General features: G+C 36.8%; 1 protein-coding gene across 1 annotated transcript in view; it reads left to right on the forward strand.

Moving 5' to 3' along the window:
- Positions 1 to 23759, forward strand: part of LOC106870759 (cadherin-87A) — a 119297-nt gene that overhangs the window by 32383 nt on the left and 63155 nt on the right. The window contains exons 12-19 of the mRNA XM_014916956.2: positions 1331 to 1528; positions 2607 to 2771; positions 5046 to 5210; positions 5980 to 6047; positions 8868 to 9108; positions 14590 to 14738; positions 17102 to 17180; positions 20427 to 20499. Of these exons, the coding sequence (XP_014772442.1) occupies positions 1331 to 1528; positions 2607 to 2771; positions 5046 to 5210; positions 5980 to 6047; positions 8868 to 9108; positions 14590 to 14738; positions 17102 to 17180; positions 20427 to 20499 (1138 nt within the window). The remainder of the gene's footprint in view (positions 1 to 1330; positions 1529 to 2606; positions 2772 to 5045; positions 5211 to 5979; positions 6048 to 8867; positions 9109 to 14589; positions 14739 to 17101; positions 17181 to 20426; positions 20500 to 23759) is intronic.

The following is a 23759-nucleotide window of genomic DNA, read 5'->3' on the forward strand; positions in this document are numbered from 1 at the left end:
TAAAAATAAGCATGATTTTTCTTGAGTTTAAAATCTGAGACTGTTTTAGTTCTCTCCATTCCCAAACATAGAACTTTGTTAGAAATCAGCTCCTTGCTCAGAAGATTCTAAAAATGAAAAAAAAGAAAGAAGAGAATATGCATACAAGCAAACAGACCTACAGACAAACAAACATGCACATGCGTACTTGCATACATAATACACCGATACAGACATACAGAAAACATGTATGAAACAATTTTTATATAGAGCATGGGAGCTGGAATATTTCATGAAATGTAAAGCATAAACCGTGAAGATAAACGAAAACTAGTTTGTCTAAAATACATAGAAAAGAGGTTTAATGCAAGGGTTTGTGTTGATAGGAATTACACCGAGCAATGGCCTTAGATTTTTCTGAACAGGGCAATGTTGTCATTGGCAGAATGAGCTGTTTGTATAAATTCAAGACTAGAAGCAGCTTTTATGTTATTTCTGAGGTTCTGTAGATGTTTGAGAAAGTTCCCAGAGGAGGGTGGCAATAAAAATAGTCGATGATTCTGAAGTTGTTCTTTGGATTATCTACAAGCATAGAGTGGGATATATATTGACAACAATCAAATCACATTCGTTTAGATTGGAATGTTTAATGAGAAACAGTAAGAACTGAACTGTAAGTGGAATTGTCACGATATCATGGTATTACAATATCGATCAAATTCTCGGTTATTGTTATACATCGCTGGTCACAATGCACTTTGTATTGTCTTAGCTTTTGAATGATGCTACCTCGCTAGCTAGGTGAGCAGGCCAACATCCTCCCCTCCCCCCGATCAGAAGGAGAATACTGGGTGACCTATTTACAGCTGAGTAGACTGGAGCAATGTGAAATGAAGTGTTTTGCTCAAGAACACAACATGCCACCCAGTTTGGGAGTCGAACCCACTTTCTAGTGATCATGAGTGCAACACCCCGGACACTAGGCCATGCAGCTTCACATGTAGAATTGTACTTCTTGTAAAAGAGTCCAAATTCGGTTTAGAGGAATGAGAATTGGTTCTGAAATCTGGCGAGATTACTTGAAGTACATAAATCTTTTCTCTTTTCTCTTTCACTTGTTTCCGCCATGGGGCATCGCCATGAAGGATTTTATTGTCTTAATGAATCAGCCCCTGCTGCTTATTTAAAAAAAAAAAACCTGCTGCTTATTCTCTCAGAACCACTAAGTCCAGAAGAGTTTACCCTTTTCAGCGTCTTTATGTTAAGAACAGACTTGTGTGACAATTCAGAGAATTGGATTTCTATGAAATGTTGTATGATTTCAAGAAAATCATTTCTTCTCTTTCCATAGGTGACAGAGCTTTCCAATGGTGTTCCTGACCAAACAGCCATGGCATATTCCTATGTCAACATTGAAATTCTTGATGATAATGATTTCCCGCCAATCTTCCAGAAAACTCTATATAACATGACCATTCCGGAAAACACCAGATATAATGACAATTTCACCATTATTGGCACACCCATGTTCGTTTATGATAAAGACTCAGTCAGTACTCGTTCTACTGCTACTTTACTTTACTTCCTCCTCCTACTCCTACTCTTCTTCGTCCTCCACCTCCTCCTCTTCTTCATCCTCCTCCTCTTCCCTCTCAACATCATCGTCATTATCATCATTCTCGTCATCATCATCATCACAAAACCACTACTACTACTACTACTACTACTACTACCACTACTACCCTTAGCTTGTTACATTATATCTGTCAATAGTTATTTTCTTATTGTCATCCTTTCCAGCAAACATCCCCTTTTCTTGGCTGTCTAAGGTCATCTATCACACAAGCACCAACTGCATCGCAAATGCTGGTGCTATTTGTCCCAAATTATAACTGATTAGCACAGTGTGCCGTATAAGTTAAACCCACAATCTAGTTATTTGAAACTATCTTAATGAAAATATTTCTTTGACTCGTCTATTTTGGGAAGTCTGCTCATTTTCATCAAGATGAGATGATAAAACACTAATCGGTCTCATACGATTGCAGTGAATTTACCTAAATTAAACTTGACTTAGAAGAGGAGACGCAAATTAGATCTCTCATTCATGGAAATAACATTGACTGTTGCATTCACTGGAAATTGGTGAGCAACAGTTGTAAATCATATTTATTCTTCTAATTGAGGTTGTTTAGAGAAACATATCCAAGACAAGTAGGATATTGCTGAACTCAATGGTTTGACATCATCAATAAACCAGACTGAAAGACAGCAGAAAGATTCATAACATGCTGTTTATATTGGGGTTCAGTTTAACATACAAATTAATACAGATAAGAGTTACATTGGCTTCGTAAAAGGCCTATAAATAAACTGCAAAGAGTAAAAAAAAAAAAAGATTAGCTGTATTCTTGTAAAGACAACTTCAATCAACTAACCTATCAATTAGAGAATGGTAATTACTTTGAATGAGTTATTTAGCTTGCAGTTTACTTGTGTGCCTCCTTCACGGAAAATTTTTCCTGACACATCAAAAAAGGTTTAAGATTTCTTTTGAGTTTTGTACGAAATGAAAATTTACCAATTTCTGATTTTTTTTCTTTTCTTTCTGTTGTAATACTTTACAGGGTATCAATGCCATGTTTTCATTACAAATTGTTTCGCAAAGTTTCCCTGGAGTTTTTGGTTTGTCAACAGACACTGGAATTAAATCTGCAGTCGTTAATCTTGTGCTTTTAAAACCGCAAATGTTGGATTATGACATTCCAAAATACCGGACGCAATTAGTTGAGGTAAGCAGAACTAAAGTAATAGAAAGAGTGGGAAGCGTTTTTAAAGATATTTCACTTCTGTGACATTCAATTACATACAAAAAGAAAGCTATAATAATAATAATAATAATAATAATAATAATGATAATGATAATGACTTATAATCTTGACATAATACCAATTAGCAGAGATACCTGGCCTTGCTTGGGATTAAAATGGCATAGATTTTTATTGCTTTACTTGTTTCAGTCATGTGACTGCGGCCATGCTGGAGCACCGCCGTTGGTCGAAGAAATCAACCACAGGATTTATTCTGTGTAAGCCTGTCAACGTCTTTTACCAAACCGCTAAGTTATGGGAATGTAAACACAGCAACATCAGTTGTCAAGCAATGGTAGGGGTACAAACACAAGACACACACATACACAAATATACACATATATACGACAGTCTTCTTTCAGTTTCTGAGTACGAAATTCACTCACAAGATTTTGGTCGGCCTGAAGCTATAATAAGCATACATATATATATTTATATATATTTATATGCTTTCAGTGCAAATGGCTTTGTTATACGGTGCTGTATTTTACAGTCCCGTAAATAATAATAATGCTTATGCCGTTCACCATACAATGACTAAGGGAACTAGTCTAATAACGGGGCTTCTATGCCCCGTTATTAGACTATTTTCCTTAGTCATTGCACGGTGAATGCCATAAACTTTAAGCTTATATAAAAATACCATTATTATTATTTATAGGATTGTAAGATATGGCGTCGTATAACAGAAGCATTTGCACCGAAAGCATATATATATGTATGCACACACACACATATATCTCTTTCTCTCTATATATATCCATATATATATATATATATATATATATATATATATATATATATATATATATATATATATATATATATATATATATATATATATATATATATATATATATCCCTTAGTTCCATTCTCATAATTGTTTCGCTAATCCAGTAATAACAATACAAAGTATGTAGCCCTTAAAACGGCTTTTGTGTATTTATTGAGAATACCGAAATGTCTTACAAATGATCTTGTTTTTAGGAATTCTCAATAAGTTATGAACACCCAAATTGTGAAGTTAGTTATGTAATAACATGAAATTAATTACCCTATAGTAAGAATTCAAATAAAGTAGCCCCGAAAAGGGCTTTAATATGTTCCCAGAGTATATAGAATATAGGAGGAAATGCTAATAAAGTATGTATACTAAAATCATGAAACATGTTACGTAGTAACAGTCTAATCAGATATGAGATAATAACAATTCAAAGTAAATAATTGTGAAAAAAGCTTTTGTGCGTTCCCAGAGAATATTACCCTCAGCGGCGCTAGTGTTGGTATATTCGTGAATAAGTCAATAACCGAAATGAGTGGATCTTTTGTTTAGGAAAATACTATTTACTTGTTTAAACCTTGTACTGGGTAAATTGAGAAAATAACTAAAATAGTTCAAATACTAAGAAATAAGCATACTCAATTTCATTTTTACCAAATGATTTACAAAGGAGGGAATGGGTTATTTCCCTTGGAAGCTTAAAAATAATTACACCCGCAGTTCAACCGCACCCAAATGTTATTCCTCCTGCCTTTCAAAATCAATTTATACTTAAAACCTCCCCAGACACATAAGCAATGTGCATGTGAAGTTTAAGAAAAATCGGTCAATCCGTTTTGGCGGAAAATGAGGACATACCGATACACGAATTTTCAGTTTTAATATGTAAGATAGTGATTGGTGCGTTAGGAAGTACCAGCGCTCAACAACTGGCGTGGCTCAGAAAGATTGGTACAAATGTAAGGATAGGACACCCACCAAAAGCAGTATTGCTTGGAGCTGCAAGAGTTCTGGTACTCATTTAATTGACCCTGAAGGGGATGAAAGACAAAGTGGACCTCGGCGGAATTTGAACTCAGAACGTAAAGACGGATGAAATACCACTATGCATTTTGCCTGGTGTGCTAACCACTCTGCCAGCTTGCAGCCTCATGATTGGTTAAAATATTCTTTTCTACTCTAAGCACAAGGCCTGAAATTTTGGAGGAGAGGGCCAGTCAATTAGATCGCCCCCAGTACGCAACTGGTACTTAATTTATCGTTGAAAAGATGAAAGGCAAAGTTGAACTCGGCAGAATTTGAACTCAGAACATGAAGATAGATGAAATACTGCCAAGCATTTTGCCCAGCGTGCTAACGAGTCTGCCAGTTCGCTATCTTGATTGGTTAAAATATTGATATTGTTTTGTTTCAGATTTTGGCTCAGCAAACAAACAGCACAAAAATTCTGAAATCTTCAACAGTGGTTTATATAAATCTAATGGATGAGAACGACAATGCTCCCGTCTTTCAAAAGCCTATCTATAAAGCTTCTTTGCCAGAAAACTCACCAGTCGGAACCACTGTACTCACATTGCTTGTAAGTAGTTTCTATAAATTTCACTTTTACCCTGCATAATATCGACGATTGCAATGACAATGACAACGCTGATGATGATGATGATGATGATGATGGTGTTGATAATGACGACAATTACATCGTCGTTGTTATCTTTCCTGTAGTCATCATCGTCTGTGCTGTTATCACATCTCTATATCTCCATTATCATCAGTTTTCCTCCTTATTACCAATATGGATGGAAAACTATAAGTTACAAATAATTATTTCTGTGTTTTGGTCATTAAATCCTCGTGAATAAGTTCTCCCGCATAGTCTCATGATTATGTCAACTTTTAAAGACCCAGACACTTCGGCATACCTACAAAATGAATGTACAGGAAAACATAAAGACACACATATACGCACACACATACGCACACATATAGACATGCAGGTGTAGAGATATACGTAAACACAAACAGAGGTATTCACAGGTATAGACACAAGTTCACAGGTATAGACACAAGTATACAAGGGTAAAAAAAAAAAATCATACTACAAAAAAGATGGAATGGACAGGCTTTAATCTAGATCACTACAACTGTTTCTGAGCTGGTAATTGCTGAGTGTTTCACAAATTATACACATTATTGCATTAATATGATCCAACAGTAGCAGTGTCCCTGCACGTCTTCAGTGGGTTCATATATATTTGCTAAGACAGAAATAACAAATACACAAAATGATAACATTTAACTATGTGCAGAAGAATTTAAACATAAGATTGAAAGTCTTTTTTTTATTATAGGCCACTGATATAGATTCTGGAATAAATAAGAAAATAGTCTACAAACTGAATGGGCAAGGAAGTGACTTGTAAGTTTTCTTAGAGCATTTTCTTTTTAAATGAACTGTTTGTTGAGATTTCCCTGAGTGACAAAGTGAAAGAAACAAATAAAAAAATAGAGGGAATTTTAATCTCAATATGGATTCACCATGTCCATGTACTAGTAATCAGTTAACTGTTTTGATTTTAAACCTTGTTGTTATGCATAAGGAAAACTTGTACAATCTATAAACAAGAATGCCTTCTATTATATAGCAAATCTTATTCAAAGATGGTCAACAACCAGACCAGAATATTTCTAAATTCTTAGCCAATACAAAATCCTGTAATCTCTAGCCTTTTCTAATTTCTTTTAAAGCTTGTTCTTAAAGTGTGGTTGCTTTTATCAAGCTTTCTCAAATATTGAAGAAAAATGATGTCAGTATCTGCTTTCGGAGATCTTAGACACTGAGCGCTTTCCCATGATCTTCTCAGAGCCATTTCTGAACGAATGGAAAAGAAAAAAAAAACAAAAAACAGACAGGATGTTGGTCTCAGTTTGCATTTTGTAGGGTGTGACATTCCAGCAACAACAGCTTGTGGAGAAGTGGTTTGATAGTGTCAGGTGACAGGTGAGTTTGTATGACAAGCATGGCTGCCAGTAGGCTGCAATTTCTTTATGGACATCAAGGATTATGTATCCTGAAATTGTGTGTGGATCAGCTAGGATGATATTTTGGGGTTAACAACAGCAAATGGTTTAAGGTTCATTAACATGGCATATTTCTAGTGGCAACAATGAAATAAGTTGGTTTTTCTGTTGACGGATGCTGACGGCTGCTGAAGTATGCGCAGTTTTTCACAGGGACAGAGTTGTCAGTTACAACTCCAAGAGAGTATAGAAGGGGCCTTGCCAATAATGCTCTGTGTAATGTTGGAGAGATCATTTCACTAATCAAAATGTAGCAGAACAGAGGAGTAGAGTTTATCTTAACCTTACACATGAAGGAGTTTATGAGTTACATAAATCTTGCTTTGAAGTTGTTGGCTGTCATTTCTGTTATGCTTCGTCATATCATTTGGATGGTGCAAGGGTTCTTACAACTTAGAACTGTTAGATAGAACTGCATTCCTTTTGAATTCCATCACTATACTATTTTTTCTGTAAAACACACATCAACACTCACATGCATGATATATATACTCACATATTCAAAACCCTTTGTAGTCAAATACGTACGCAACCAAAGTTTTGCTCATATAGAAACACACTACTTTTTCTCTCCTTATATATATATATATATATATATATATATATTTCCATGAGAGTTAGAGTTTGGGAAGCCAACCAACTAAGGGATAGTACCTACCCAATATACTGCTGGTAGTGTGCCCAATTATTAATACCCAAGTGCTGGTTATTGCGTGGCAATTTCACAATTGAGTGTCATATATGGGCGGAGGTAAAAAGTGGTTTAGCCTTAATTAATATGGCAAAAAGAAAATGGAGGGGATACAAAAATGACATACATCAGCCGGTAGACATTCTATTATGTCTATTTATTCCAAAACAAAAGGGAATACATACACATGTAAAGACTGTGTGCTACACAAATATATACTAGTAATGCATAAAAGAGTAAAAGTTTAAAAGATCAGTTTCTTACGGCCATTTCTACCAAGAGGCCACAATATCCTCCATGCTATCTCCATCTCTTCAGTGTTCTGTAGGGATGGGTTAGGGTTAGGGTTTGGATGTTGAGTGTGCCTCTAGGCTTCGTCTGAGGGTCTAAATAATTAGGAGAGCCAATACATATATGAATCGGTTACCAATAGGTACCCTATATTTTTCTTATTGAAGATGGCATAAGAAGAATATGAGCAAGACTTAGAGTGTGAGAGGAGTAAACTTTAGTAAAATGGATTAGGAATAGGAAAGAGAAATAAGTCATAGACTTCAAGTGTTAACTTCCAAGATTCATGTTATTTTGTCCAGTGGTGGATAGGTAGGTATATTCATTCTAAGGATGAGTTTTTTAGGAAGGATAAATTTAGGCAGTGGTTCTTATTTTGTTTACATACAAATATACGTTATATTTGTGTTTACAGTGGCGGGTTTGAAAGTATGGACTGTTTCAGAGGTGGAAGTTTATGTGTAGGATGTCAGTTGGAACTAAAGAGAGTATGGCACCAGGTGGTGACCAAAGTATGGTGACCATAACCACTGCACACAAGGATTCAGGGACTTGTTGATTGAAAAAATAACGAACATGAATACCGTGCTTTGGTCACCATACTCTCTTTAGTACCAACTGACATCCTCCATATAAACTTCCACCTCTGAAACACAGCCCATACTACTGTTCAGTTAATTCTCAATTCTTAACATGATTAAGAGATAAAGGAAAAGTGAATATAGCACAACTTCAAAATATATGGTCATCCCTCTGGCATTTAAAGTTTCTTGTAGATCTGCCTTGTTTTCAAATGAACAAAGATATTTTCTTAAACCCCCATATATGTGTATATATTTCGAAGTTGTGCTATATTCACTTTTCCTTTATCTCTTAATCATGTTGTCTATTATGAAGTGTCAAAGAGTTTTGTCTCAGTTTTGTGACCTGTTCAGTTAATTCTCAATTCTTATCGTCATTAACCTTGTTGATAGCTTCTATTAAAAATTCAGAAGGCGTGAAGCCGTTGGTTTGCCAGTATAATTTCTTCAAAGTCTCTAGTTTCTAACATGATTGGGGGATTTGCATAAAGAAAGCACTCAGAACGTTACGAATTAATAGATGAGTATTTATGCGAAAGCAGAAAATCAAGTTAAAAATTTGCGTATTTAATGTTAAAATTGAATGCATTTTTAGTTTTTCAGTGAGCAGTGATGGCGTAGTGACTTTGTTGAAGGGCCTGGATTATGAGAAACAGCGTACTTACAATCTTCTGGCGATTGCTGAAAACATAGGCAAAGGAAGACAACTGGACTCTGTGGAAGTGGAAGTCCAGATAACGGATGTGAATGACAATGGTCCTGTTTTCCAGCACCAACCTTATACGTCCGACATAACGGAAAACGCAACAACCTTACAACCACCGATAAAAGTCTCAGTAAGTTTACTTTTATTTGAGAAGTGAGTCAGGGGATTCCAGTATATATATATATACATATATACATCTATATATCATAATCGTCATCATGATATATATATAAAACACAGGATGTATGTCTGTCTGTGTGTTTGTCATGTTAAAACTCGAGATCCATCCAACCGATTTTAATGAAATTTTACACATGCATTACATAGGGTCCATGCAGTGTCATGGGCCAAAAGAATTTCATCTTCTTGCCTAATGTGGGCCCAGGGGAAGATAAATCCCATTTTTAAAGCATTTTCGCAGTGTTAAGGCCTGTAGCTTGAAGAGTATCCAATCGTTTTCCTCCAAATTTTCAACAAATATTAATCAAGCTCCTTGAATTGTTGTTGACTAAAAAGAATTGCAGATTAATCAGATTTGAATAAACTGCATTGGTTTTTTATCTTTGTTTTAGGCCATTTTCCAATGATAAAATATTGACAGTATTTATGCATTATAAGTAGCGTATAATATTTCGTGAAAACCTTTTTGTTCAATTTGGTAGAGGAGAACATTAAAATTTTTGTTGGCGTCCTGTTGATGTTTCATGTTACCATCCCATGCACCACTAGGCCATGTGCATGTGTGTGTGCAGCTGGGTAAAGGCACAACAAACCCATTCATCTATTCTCCATGTCTGAACTATATAATACAAAATGTTCATACGAAAAAAAATAAACTGTTATTATGACTCACAGCCATTTGAGTTTGACCACATGACCACTTCTGGAAGCTACGCTCGCCACCTGCAATTAGTCCCCCCCCCCGTGTTCCATCCCTTATTTAGTCAAATGAGTAAATACAAGGTGTTCCAGAAATAACGATGATTTGGGTGAAATCGGATGCAGTTTTTTAAAACTCACTTTTATTTATGTTTATCATGTTTGATATGTGTTAAAAGTGTATAGATTTTGAATTTTTCTTATAATTTTATTTTCATTCCTGTTGGTCCCCTCTTATTTGTCCATGACAGCTTTTTTCAATTTGGCAACAATCCTTTTCTTTACTTCCATGCCCAAGATGGAGCAATCGTTTAGCTGAGCTTATAGAACACATTCAGTTAGCAGTGCAGGAGCCAACTTCTGAAATGCTTCAAAATGTGTTTCACAACGCTAAGGAGAGATTTGAAGTATGCAGGGATACAGACATGTTGAAAGTTTTCAATAAAAGTTTGACGTAAGATTTATAAATCTTACGTCATTCTCTCCCGATGACCCCATACACTTGCTGGCTTCCGGTATGCGGAGTTCTTGACTGGTAGCACTTGCATGTGCAAGTTGTTTGAAAGACACATGGTTTGGTAATAAATACAAAATTTTTGTCAGTTTTTTAAAAATTTGCTTAATTTCATTGAAACAGAAAGTTGATTCTGGAAAAGCCTGTATGGTGTAGTGTTGTTAGTTGTTGAGTTGCTCAAGTGAATATTAAAGTAACACCAGAGTGGGTAACAATGGGTAGGACAGTGCTGTGCATGAAAAACATCGTAAAAGGCAACATGGTAGACAATTACAGGTTGATATCCCACTTGCCACTTATATGGAAATTATTGACTGGAATAGTTGCAGAGTCAGTGTACGGACACCTGGAAAAATGGAGTCCTGCCACATGAGAAGGAGGGGTGCAAGCATAAGTGCAAAGGTACCAAGGATCAACTTCTGGTAGACAAAATTGTACTTAGAGACTGCAAGAGGAGGAAAAGTAACTTAGCCATGTTATGGATCAATTGTCATAAGGTGTATGATATGATCCCACATTCTTGGATTATGGAATGTATGAACCTATTTCGTGTTGCATCGAATGTTGAGCGATTGCTTGGAAAAAGTATGGTGAAGTGGAGGAACGAACTGAGAGCATATGGAAGAAGTTTAGGGGCAATAGAAATCAGGAGAGGCATCTTCCAAGGGGATTTCCTGTCCCCACTGATCTTTGTACTGTGCATGATACTACTAACATTGATTCTGAAGAAAGCAAAGGCTTGGTACGTATTCAAAAGCCACTAATAAAAAGTTAACCACTTGTTATTCATGGATAACCTCAAACTTTATGGTAAAGATGAATCCCAAATCAGTTCCTTCATTGATACGATGTGTACTTTCAGTGCTGATATCAGAATGGATTTCGGACTGAAAAATTATGGTGCGTTAGTCTTGAAGAGAGGCAAAATCAAATGTATGGACGTGCTAGTGATACCGTCACCCAAAAAGTAACACAGACAGACTGTATGTACCAAGAAAAAGAGGGGAAAGAGGACTGATTGGATGCGGACACAGCATTGGAGCAGAAGAAAACAATATAGCATGGTATGTAAAAAATGCCACAGAACTGCTATTATTAGAAGTAAGAAGGTCAAGCTTGTGTAGGATGGAAGATTGCCAAGATAAAGCACTGTACAAGGACTCCAGAATGAATGAAACTGAAAATAGGTGGATAAAGAAAAGAATGCATGGACAATATCGTAGAGATGTTGAAGATAAGACAAACAGAGAAAAAAGATGGCTGTGGATGACTAAAGTGATTTAAAATCAGAAACGGAAACTCTAAACTGTGCTTCCCAAGAGCAAGCATTAAGAACTAATTACATCAAATACAGAATAGGCAACACATCAGAAAGTGATAAGTGCAGAATTTGTGGACAAAATAGTAAAACCGTATAGCATATTACCAGTCAATGTATGCCACTAGCCCAGAAAGAATATAAGAGACTAGCAGAGACACCTGGCGTTGCCCGTGTTACATACAATGGAAGAATTAGACTTTTCTGTTATATTTTCTCTAATGAACTGGAATACCTATGATTCGAATTTCATCAAAATTGCAGATGAGGGTTCCTTCCCTTTGTACACACCCTAAAAAAATTCTAATCACGACACATGTATCCCATACTACTGATCTTTATGCACAGAATCCAAAATTCCAGTCTTATGGAACCTGTTAAAAGGATTTTGCTCCTGAAAAATGGATGTCATGGAGCTCTTAAATGTGGGAGTTAAGGCCCCTATGACAACAAGGTGTGCGATAAGGAAGAAAAAATGTTGATAGATATGACAGGTTAGCGTTGGAGGTTAAGCAGTTGTGGTCGATGAAAAAGGTGGTAGTAGTACCAATAAATGTCGGAGCCCTGGGAACATCTTAAGAAGTACATGGAACAAATAGGGGCTGCAATAAGGATGGAACACTTACAGAAAACAGCACTGCTTGGAACCGCTCAGATATTCTGGATGGTGCTTGAAAAATAAGTGAATAGCTGATACTGTAGTACATCTCCAGTGTTAGAAGCTGTGCAAAGACAATAAATAATAATAATAATAATAATGATATGCCCCAGACCACTACAAGTTGTGGCGACATGACCAGGTAGCGAAAGTGCTACATTGGAAGCTGTTAGAAAAGTGGGGGCTAGAGAGGGGCAAGATGTGGTACGAGCACACACAACAGAGAGTAGCAGAGTCAGAGACCAGCAAAATCCTCTGGGATTTCCTAATCCAAACAGATCAGGTGCTAGAGCATAACAGACCGGACCTGGTGGTGGTGGTGGTGGTGGTGGTGGTGGTGGTGGTGGATAAGGTGAACCACGTATACTATATAGTTGACGTTGCATGCCCCTTTGACCCACAAATAGTTAAAAAGGAAGACGAAAAGATAGATAAATACGACCCTCTTAAGTACAAAATAGCCCAGCTATGGAAAAGGAAGGTGAAGATTGTGCCAATTGTTGTTGGGGTCTTGAGAACAGTATCACAAGGCATCAAGAGAAATATAAAGGAAATTGGAATAGAGTGCCCAGTAGAACTGTTACAAAAGGTTTGCCTCCTTGGCATAGCCAGAATAATCAGGAAAGTATTAGATAGCTGAAAAGAATGGATAGCATAGTGCCGTAGGCTGCAGGAAAGAGAAATAATAATAATAATGATAATAATTAATATATTTGTATTAAGTGAATTACTAGGAAAATAGAATTAATACTAATAGTTGATCTGTAAAATTTAATAGTAACAAAAAGACTAGAAAAAGGAAACACAACTGGGTATAATCCTTCATACTTATGATAGGTTTGAGTCAGTGTACTCAGAATTTTCTCTGATGTACTTAAAATTTCCCATGATAGAGGAGTACCAACAAATTTCTAATATTTATTGAGTGAAATCTCCTTACTTAGCTACTCTCCTCTTACCTCAAATTATTGCCGATCCATTTATTATAAACTTCATAAAAACGGTATCATCTTCACTGTTACGTTTTGGTTTTGCTTTAATTTTTACGAGCTGCACCTAAATCTCAGCCAGAGACTCGAGGGACAAGTTTTGCCCCTGAAAATGCTAACAGGTGAGTTACCATGCAATTGAAAACACTGATGTCTGTGGGAGAAAAAGAAAACAGTAAGGTTGTTGCATTTATATTGGAGAGGAATTTATGCAGAATATGTGAGGTACCAATAAATATGACCTTTTCTAAATTGCTTATTTTGGGGTTGCCAGGGATTTGGTCTATCTAAATGTTTGCTCTTTTTGATATCATTCCAAGTGTCCCAATAATAATAATCTTCTGAGATGCTACATTCTTCCGATTTAAATATCTTGGTTCTTATATTTGCACAACTTTTCAAACATTTCAGAGCTGTGTTTATGTTAGCCGGGGCTGAAAGTTTTTTTTTTCTAAATGATTTTTCACAATTAGATCAGGTCAGTTTGCCTCTATTTTCCAATCAGTCTGAACACTGAAATTCCAAAGGATGTAAACATCGGCTTTCGGGGCAATATCTGGTGGATTGTGTTTCCACCGATTGTTTCTGTGTAGGAGGCTGTGTGTGGCATATTGACCAGTGTATGTAATGAGCTGCCCTGCCATGTCTTTGCGAGAATTCTGATGGTGCCAGTCTGCTGCATCCAGCGTTTATGGGGTTGATTGTCTCTGGATGCTCTCGACATATGCAACACAATGAATGCACACGAGCACACAGACACACACACACACACACAAATACACACGCACACACAGACACACAGACACACATACATACAGACACACACACATCACACACACACAGTTGAAGAAACACTAGTCAGTTATGCAGAATTATCATTACCAAGTGACTTTTATTGGAAGATACATTTTGTCTTATGATAACGCTTACCTGGTGATAAACTAGATGAGAGAGAGAGAGAGAGAGAGAGAGAGAGAGAGAGAGAGAGAGAGAGAGAGAGAGAGAGAGAGAGAGAGAGAGAGAGAGAGAGAGAGAGAGAGAGAGAGAGAGAGAGAGAGATAGAGAGAGAGAGAGAGAGAAAGAGAGAGAGAACATGATGGAACATGAAGCTGGGTAGAAATTGATAAGTATTCAAATGGCTTAGATTTGTGAAATTGAAGTCTGTTACCGAAGCATACGTATTATGACATCCTATATGATAAACTAAAATATGTAAGAATAGATAAAATAAAATAGAGATATCTTATTTTCAGGCAACAGACAAAGATTCCAACTCTGTGATGACTTACAGCATCATTGGTGGAAATACCAAAGACAATGCATTCAGGATTGATAGCAAGACTGGTCATATTACAGTTGCACGGCCCATAATGATGGAAGATGCGCCACAAAACTCCAGCACGTAAGTCACTAGTCATTGCCAGTATTTTTACACACACTTGCTCACAATCACATCCATATTCGCTCGCAATGACATCGATATTCGCTTACAATCACTCTTATTCACAGACTCTCCTATACATTTAGTTCTTTTCAATATGAAGAAAAAGACTCAGACGGCGAGCTGGGAGAATCATTAGCACGTTGGACAAAGTACTTAGCAGCATTTCTCCTGTCTTTATGTTCTGAGTTCAAACTCTGCCGAGGTCGGCTTCGCCTTTCATTCTTTTGAGATCATGTACTGCAAAAAGAAGAGATGAAGTAAACAAAATAAAGCCAGAAAGCAGAGACACAGTGATAAAGAACAAATTGTCATTGAGGAGGTCACAAATGTGTTACGAAAAAGCTTTGACAAAATAACTAATAATAATAAAGCTGAAGTGAGTCAAATAGTGTGTTTACTGGCAAAATGACCATCCCAAATAAAGCAATATCTGTATCAACTCACGATTTCACATGAAGTATGTTGCAAAACGAATAGAGAAACATAAAAGGGAAAATAATAGAACCTTAAATTCCTGCTTCATATTCATTTCAAAAGTTTTGTGTCAAAACAAATATTGTTGTATTTATGTCGAGGTATTTTGGTCTTTCATTAATCAGATCATTATTTATTCATGTATTTATTTTAATTCATTATTGCAATTGTTTTTGTTGTACAAATGCAAATTTACCACTGATAGCCTTTCTTAGTGCAAGAGTAATTCTTAGATCAGGGGTACTCAACCATTTTGTGCTAATGGGCCCCTTTAACTCCTCTTTTACATGGTTGGACTCTCATAGCCTCTCAACGTTTAAAAAACCCTATTATTCTATTTTAATAAGCATTACTAGGAATTGTGTTGAAAAATTGTGAAAATATTTTGTGTTCTATAGAAGTATAACCTGTTCTTTGCACATAAATTTCAACAAAATCATATATGGATCCCAGAGGCCAATATCACCCCCCCCCAAGTCACGTGGACACCTGGGGGTCATATGGACTCCAGTTGAGAACCGCTAATCAAGACAGAAAGTGGGACAAACCTTGAGATAAAAAATATTAATAAATTTTGAAAAAGAAGTAATAAGAAATGTGAATAATAATGATATTCCTTTCTACTATAGGCATGAGGCCTGAACATTTGGGGGAGGGGTTAAGTCGATTACATCAACTTCAGTACGCAACTGGTACTTAATTTATCGACCCTGAAAGGATAAAAAGCAAAATTGACCTTGGCGGAATTTGAACTCAGAACATAATAAAGGACGAAATATTGCTAAGCATTTTGCCCGGCGTGCTAACGATTCTGCCACCTCGCCACCCTAATAATAATAATAATAATAACAACAATAACAATAATAAAATGGTTTCAGATTTTGCCACAAGGGCCGCAATTTGGGGGGAGGGTACACGTCAATTACATCAACCCCTGTGTGTAACTGGTCCTTATTTTATCGACCCCGAAAGGATGAAAAGCAAAGTCAACCTTGGTGGAATTCGAATTCACAATGTAATGATGGGCGAAATACCAGTAAGTATTTCGTCTGGCACGCTAACAATTCTGCCAGCTCGTCATCCTAATGATGATGATGGTGATGATGATAATAATGATAATAATAATAATAATAATAATAATAATAATAATAATAATAATAATAATAATAATAATAATAATAATAATAGTGGCTGACCACAGGTGAAACAGTTCTTTGCCAAAAGGATCCCAGCAAAGGTAATGCAGTGGATAATTACTGGTCTGTCACCTGTCTACCCCTGGTGTGGAAGCTGATGACAGGAATAATATCTAATTATGTGTATAACTTCCTGGAAATGAAATGACAAACTGCCAGTGGAACAGAAAGGGTACATAAGGAAAAGCCGAGGGACAAAAGACCAATTTCTGATAGACAGAATGGTACTGAATCACTGTAAGAGAAGACTTACTAACCTGGGCACAGCGTGGATTTGCTCATAAGAACGCGTATGACATGGGCCTCTATTCTTGGATTTTTTAGAAAGTCATGAGTTGGTACAAGTGTCTGATAAGATATCAAATTTTATTAGGTGATCAATGAATGCTGGGGACAGCTAAGATTTTGAGATTGGTACTTGAATGTCTCTCACGATAATTAACAACCAAGTATCAAAGCTTATAATGTGCGGAAAGAGACCCTCTGAGACTTCTGACGGCAGGCTGCTGTCTACGCTCACGGAATCTACCAGAACAAAGATCAAAAGTTCTGAGAAGTAAAACAACAATAATAAATGATTGTTTATTATCTAAATGCAATAAAAATGCCTTAAATTTTCTGCATCTGATGTTTATTTTCCTGTTTTCATAGAATATTTCTGAAGATATTGGCAACAGATAATGGTGTTAACGTTCAATCATCCTCAACTTTGGCCACTATCAATATATTAGTAAGTATAGATTTGTTTCTCTTTAATTACTCTCTGCATTTAGTAATTATCCTCTGAAGGTATCCGAAGGCCCTCAGAAAGGTCCATGGCCCTAATTTTAAGGAATTCAACGCCTTGCCGATATGTTCACCTTGGATATATTACTCTGGTTAAGCAAACACTCCAAGCGTCAAATTCTTTTAACGAGAAAGCAAAAATGCTTCCAAAGAGTTTTTGAATGCATAATTGGTAATTTAATAGCGCGCAAGTGCATGAGCGCGCACACACGCGCACGCACGCGCACACACACACACACACACACACACACACACACACACACACACACACACACACACACACACACACACACACACACACACACACACCATGCGATGAGACAATGAGGGCAACAGCTTATGTGTTTATGCTTTTCTTTCATATATATATATATATATATATATATGTATATATATTGGCGTTAGGAAGGGCATCCAGCCGTAGAAACTCTGCCAAATCAGATTGGAGCCTGGTGTAGCCATCTGGTTTCACCAGTCCTCATGGAAAGTGGACGTTAAATGATGATGATATATATATATGTATGTATATGTATGTATATATACATATCTATGTATGGCAGGCCGCTCTTGAGTGGTACTGGTACCATGTGGTCCAGTACAACCTGTTTCATGGTGGGGTTGTTGGCGACTAAGCTGGCAACCCCACCAGGCTTGCTTGGTGAGGTGGGTGCTTGTTGAACACCCTGTGGGACAAAAAATAGGACCCCTCAAAAGGCAGAGGAACTACAACACAGTCAACAGTCATTCAACTACGTGTGTTTATGTGTGTGTGTGTATTGTATACATTGCATTTTAAGCTCTGTGTGCATGTGTGTATTGTATATATTGTATTTTTGCATGTGTGTGTGCATATTGTATACTGTATTTTTAAATTGTATATATTGTATGTCAATCTTATGTATTCCCTATCGTATATTTTATGTATACATTGTATATCAATATTGTTATATATTGTACGTTTTTTTAAATCTATTTTTATTTATCTATTTTTATTTTATTTATTTTTTTATATCTATTTTATCCAGCTTATTTATGGCTGTATCTTGCACGGAGCATAGAAATAGTCGGACTGAATATCTGATCACGCGGTTAAACCATTGAGAGTGAAGGACCCCTAGCCTTTGTTCGGGCATCCTTCTAGGAGAAGGAGAAGGCAACTCAGGCAACTGGGATAACTCCGACATAAAACCTGCGGCTCAGTGGTTACCGATGATGTTGAATTGTTCTTCTTTTCGGGTTATGGCTACTGTTGCTTAGTGAGTGGGATTGAATCAGTGCACAGCCTTTCCTCACTTAAAAAAAAATCTTCTTGCACAGGCACTGCTCTATAACAACATGGATTGATTGATTAATCAATTAACTAATTGATGATTGTTGATAGTGCTGTGAGTCTCAACCGAATGGCTGGCTGTAGCCTTAAAAATCAAGCAATCAATGATGTACCAAAACAGTATAAAAATAAATGGCAGTAAGGACTCTGGAACCACATCAGATGAAAGAATCTGGCCCGGAAGGGGCGCCAGAGTATCACAGTCTGAACCTGGCCGTCATCATGCTACTGTGATAGAACCAAATAAAATACTGAATATTGGCTGTTGGAGTGTACGGACACTGCTTGACCGCGAGTCCTCTGAATGTCCTGAACGCAGGACTGCTCTTGTTGCGAAGGAGCTTCGATGCTATGATCTTAACACCATCACTTTATCTGAGACGAGATTAGCTGGAGATGGTCATCTTACAGAATGTAGTGGAAAATATACATTCTTTTGGAAAGGGAGGGATAAAGAGTTTAGAGGAGAGGATGGAGTGGCATTTGCTGTTAAGACTACTCTTGTGGATAAGTTGGAAGAATTCCCAGTCGGGATTATCGAGTGTCTTATGTCCATGAGAATTCCTTTGGTTAAATGAAATTATGTGACCTTGGTGAGTGTGTATGCTCCAACTATGTGCTCTAGTGATGATGAAAAAGTTTCTTTCTACCATGCTTTGAAGGGCATTATAAGAAACATCCCTTGGGCAGACAAAGGCACCACACTGGGTGACTTTAATGCTAGAGTGGGTAGGGATTTTAACACATGGACTGTAATTGGAAAGCATGGGGTGGGAAAGTGTAGTAGTAATGGTATGCTTCTGCTGCAGACGTGCGAGGAGCTGCGTCTGTGTGTTACCAATACAATGTTTCAGCAAAAGAATAAGTTTAAGACCACATGGATGCACCCTGCATCTAAAGAATGGCATATTTTGGATTACATCCTTGTTAGGGTGTGTAACAGACGAGATGTGCAGTGTGTTCGTGTTCTTCGTGGGGATGAGTGTTGGACTGACCACTGTCTAGTACGTGCAAAAGTGAAATTAGTCACAAAATGTAAAATCTGGGCTGCAGGTATTACCCTGAGTGAAAAACTGAATGCTGGTCGTCTTGGGTGTAATAGTGTGAAGAGAACTTTACAAGAGGAAATGAATGTTGCAGATATTGCGTATTGCCTTATCTTCGAAACGTCTAGTTAGAATAGAGGTAGCTGACGAAGGATTAATTCCAAGTGGCTATCTGTTTTCCTATGTGTTCGTTCCGTGGTCTGTAGTTCATTGTTCTAACGTCCTGTACCCTGATATGCATCTATATACACATGTAGATGTAAGTATGTACATATATGTTTGTATACATGCATATATATTCCTTGTATTATTATATATATGTATATATGTCTATATAAGTTCAGCAAAAATTTAGATTCAGATGGATATGGTACTTAAGTTGAGGCACCAGAATTTAGTACGGTATTATCCATACAATTTCAAAATAAGGTGATTAGAATGAAAATAAGCAACAAGGATATCCAGAGGTAATGCAGTACAATCATTTCATGCAACTCCATTTAATTGAACAATGCAATCATTACATCAATTTAAATGCAGAGCAATCCTCAGCTGCACAAAGACATAAATCCACAATTTCAAAAATTCTCTCTCTGTTTATTTCCTCGTGTTCCTTTCTGCTGAAGAGCCAAGGCCCGAAACGTAAAAGACTTTCTCACCTTGCCAAGCATCAAACTAATACATCTGCTTGTCGTTTATACACCTGTCTTTATCTTTTGTTTTTCTGTAAATTTCAACTAATATATATATATGCGCATGTGTGTGTGTCTGTGTGCTTTTTTTTTCTATTAATATGTAATTTGTATATTCTAAGGATATCAACAATAACAGTCCAGAATTCCTACTTCCGCCATATGAGGTGACTGTGAAAGAATTTTTACCTGGTGGTAAGTACAATAATCCATGTTTATTGCTTTACCTTTTAATTACAATATAAATAGGAATGTACATACATACATACATACATACATACATATATACATACATATATACATATATACATACATAGGAGGAAAGAAAGGAGTGTGGGGCTGTGCTTGAATGCCTTCTGATCAACAAAGCTGTTCTTAATGAAGTCAAGCACCATTGCCATAATCTCTTAATAATATGGCTAGATTTCAAGAAGGCATTCAACTCTGTGTCCCACTCATGGGTTATAGAATTACAACACCTTGCCAAAGAACCAGCTGCTATAGTGAATGCCTTTGAAAGACTGACTGGCAACTACTAAAGCAACACCTATTGTTACAGATAGAATTAGACTATCCACATATTCCAGGCTGATAGTTTATCTCTAATGCTGTTTGCGCTGGTAGTGAATACCTTGCCAGCCCTGTTAACAAAATGCTGAAGACTACATGCTGGGATATACAGAAAGGAATAAAGTTAATGTTACCCACACATTTTTTGTTGATGACCTAAAGTTGTATTCTGATAACATAACCAACATCAAAAGACAATTAGAACTAGTCATAAGATCCTCATGAGATGTAGGAATGGGGTTGGGGCAAGATAAATGCTCGTACATTATAGTCAACCGAGGAAAGATTGTCGACCAGGCTGAGAGCATGTACATCAACGGCTTGTCTATCTCCATTATCTCTAATGATGAAAGCAACAAATACCTCGGAATCAATGAGAATGTTGCATACATTGGTATTGTCACAAGCTAGAATAACAAAGGAGTACTTCTGTAGACTCCCAGAGTTGTCTGCATTTAACAAGATCATATCTTACAAAGCTTTTGGAGTACCAGTGCTACTACCAGCATTTGGGATATTGGACTGGACACCCGATAAGGTACACAGCCCTGGACATCAAATCTGACTACCACTGGCAACTTACACATTAACAGCGATAGTGATGGCGGTAGAGTCATAAGGTCAGTCCATACAGCCTTTGAATGTCACATTGTATCATTCAGACAACACCTGCTGAACAGTAAAGAAAGAAACGAGTACATTCCATGCAGAGTCAAAAAGTGAGATCAACTACTATGTAGGTGCTCCTCATGCAACCCAAACGAGGCCGGACAAGTCTACCTAAACAGAAGCTTGGAAGGGGAGCAGGTATCATACCAACAAAATGCAATGCATGGGTACATACCCTGTTAGCTAGAGAGCAACAACAACATTGACTGAAAGAGTAGCCTCTCCTGGACTTGTGATAGATACATTACATCCCACCTTGAAGGATATACCTTCGCTATCCAAGGACATGAAATATCTAATAAATACCTGATAAACGAGAGGGACAAAGATATCACCAAACCTCAAAGATGTGATAAAAAATGTCAGCTCTGCTATACCAGAGTGGAAGATATCACCCACATCCAGTTCTATATCTAAGAGACGAGGAATTATGCACATTATTTACATTATTTACATTTGACGGATATTTGTCCTCATCTTGTTTGTTGTTAACACAATGTTTCGGCTGATATACCCTCCAGCCTTCATCAGGTGTCTTGAGGAAATTTCGAACCTGGGTTCTCATTCCTAAGGTATTTTTTGATGTTGTTACTATTGTTATTATTATTATTATTATTATTATTATTATTATTATTATTATTATTATTATTATTATTATTCAGGTCACTGCTTGTAATTGAACTCAGAATCTTAGGGTTAGTAGCCTACGCTCTTCACCACTAAGCCATATGCCCGTAAGAGCACGGGCTACTAACCCCAAGATTCCAAGTTTGATTCCAAGTAGTGACATGAATAATAATAATAATAATAATAATAATAATAATAATAATAATAATAATAACATCGAAAAATACCTGAGGAATGAGAACCTAGGTTCAAAATTTCCCCAAGACACCTGATGAAGTCTGGAGGGTATATCAGCCGAAACATTGTGTTAACAACAAACAAGATGAGGACAAATATCTGTCAAATGTAAATAATGTAAATAATTTAAATGATGTATCACCCACATCCCCAGCAGCTTCCCCAAAATGTCTGTAAGATACTACCTGCCCCTGAGGCATGATATAGTTGCAAAGACTATTTACAATGCTATCCGCAGGAAGGACTGCCCTGACGTACATCGATAATATTGATTTAAAAACGGAAGAAGTAGAATCCACGTAAGCGAAAATATGCCAACTAGTTCTAATGTTACATTAATATACAATGGTTTTGGTCCGTTATTTATTTCCTTGTAGGCATTTGAATTTCTTCTTAAAATTACATAATGTTGGGATGGGAAAATTGGCGGGCTGCATAATTCATACCATTATACGGTAACACCGTCTTAATCAGTGGAATTGTTATGTGCGCTAGTCATTCCATCGACACTTACATTACTGAAATCCGTGTTGGAGTTATAGATATCGTTTAGTCCTCCAAATGTTTCCAAATGATTTTAGTTTTAATCATTATTGATACTGTTATTACAGCTGTTGTTATTTTAGCTCAGTTGTTACCACAAACGTAGAGTTTGCTGCTGCATTGATGTTGTGAATCTGAGAATGTTTATGTGGTGAAGAACAGACTTGTGGATGCATTGAGTTGCTTTATGTTGCAGCTAGATTTTGAAGTGTACAGTTTATTTGAACAACAGCTGAAACAGCAGAGAGAACAGCTAAGAGGAGGAGGGAGATTTTCCAATTATTGATTAGGCAGGTGTTATTCTTTAAACTATATATGAAAAGGCAACAAAAATTACTTATTACAAGTCATAGCTGGGGAAATTTTTACCAGGCGAGTATTAATGAAAAGCTGTTTCCAAAATACAGTCACCATCTCTTTCTTTCTTTCTTTCTTTCTTTCTTTCTTTCTTTCTTTCTTTCTTTCTTTCTTTCTTTCTTTCTTTCTTTCTTTCTTTCTTTCTTTCTACATACACATGTAACGTGTGTATTTGTTTATAATATATTAATGCTTATGGTACATGGAGAATGCAGATTTGTAAAGACATATATATTATAGATATACATACGCACATATAACTCATCATCATCATCATCATCGTTTAACGTCCGCTTTCCATGCTAGCATGGGTTGGACGATTTGACTGAGGACTGGTGAAACCGGATGGCAACACCAGGCTCCAGTCTGATTTGGCAGAGTTTCTACAGCTGGGTGCTCTTCCTAACGCCAACCACTCAGAGAGTGTAGTGGGTGCTTTTACGTGTCATATG

The sequence above is a fragment of the Octopus bimaculoides genome, chromosome 2 (assembly GCF_001194135.2).
Source record: "Octopus bimaculoides isolate UCB-OBI-ISO-001 chromosome 2, ASM119413v2, whole genome shotgun sequence".
NCBI classification, from domain to species: domain Eukaryota; kingdom Metazoa; phylum Mollusca; class Cephalopoda; order Octopoda; family Octopodidae; genus Octopus; species Octopus bimaculoides.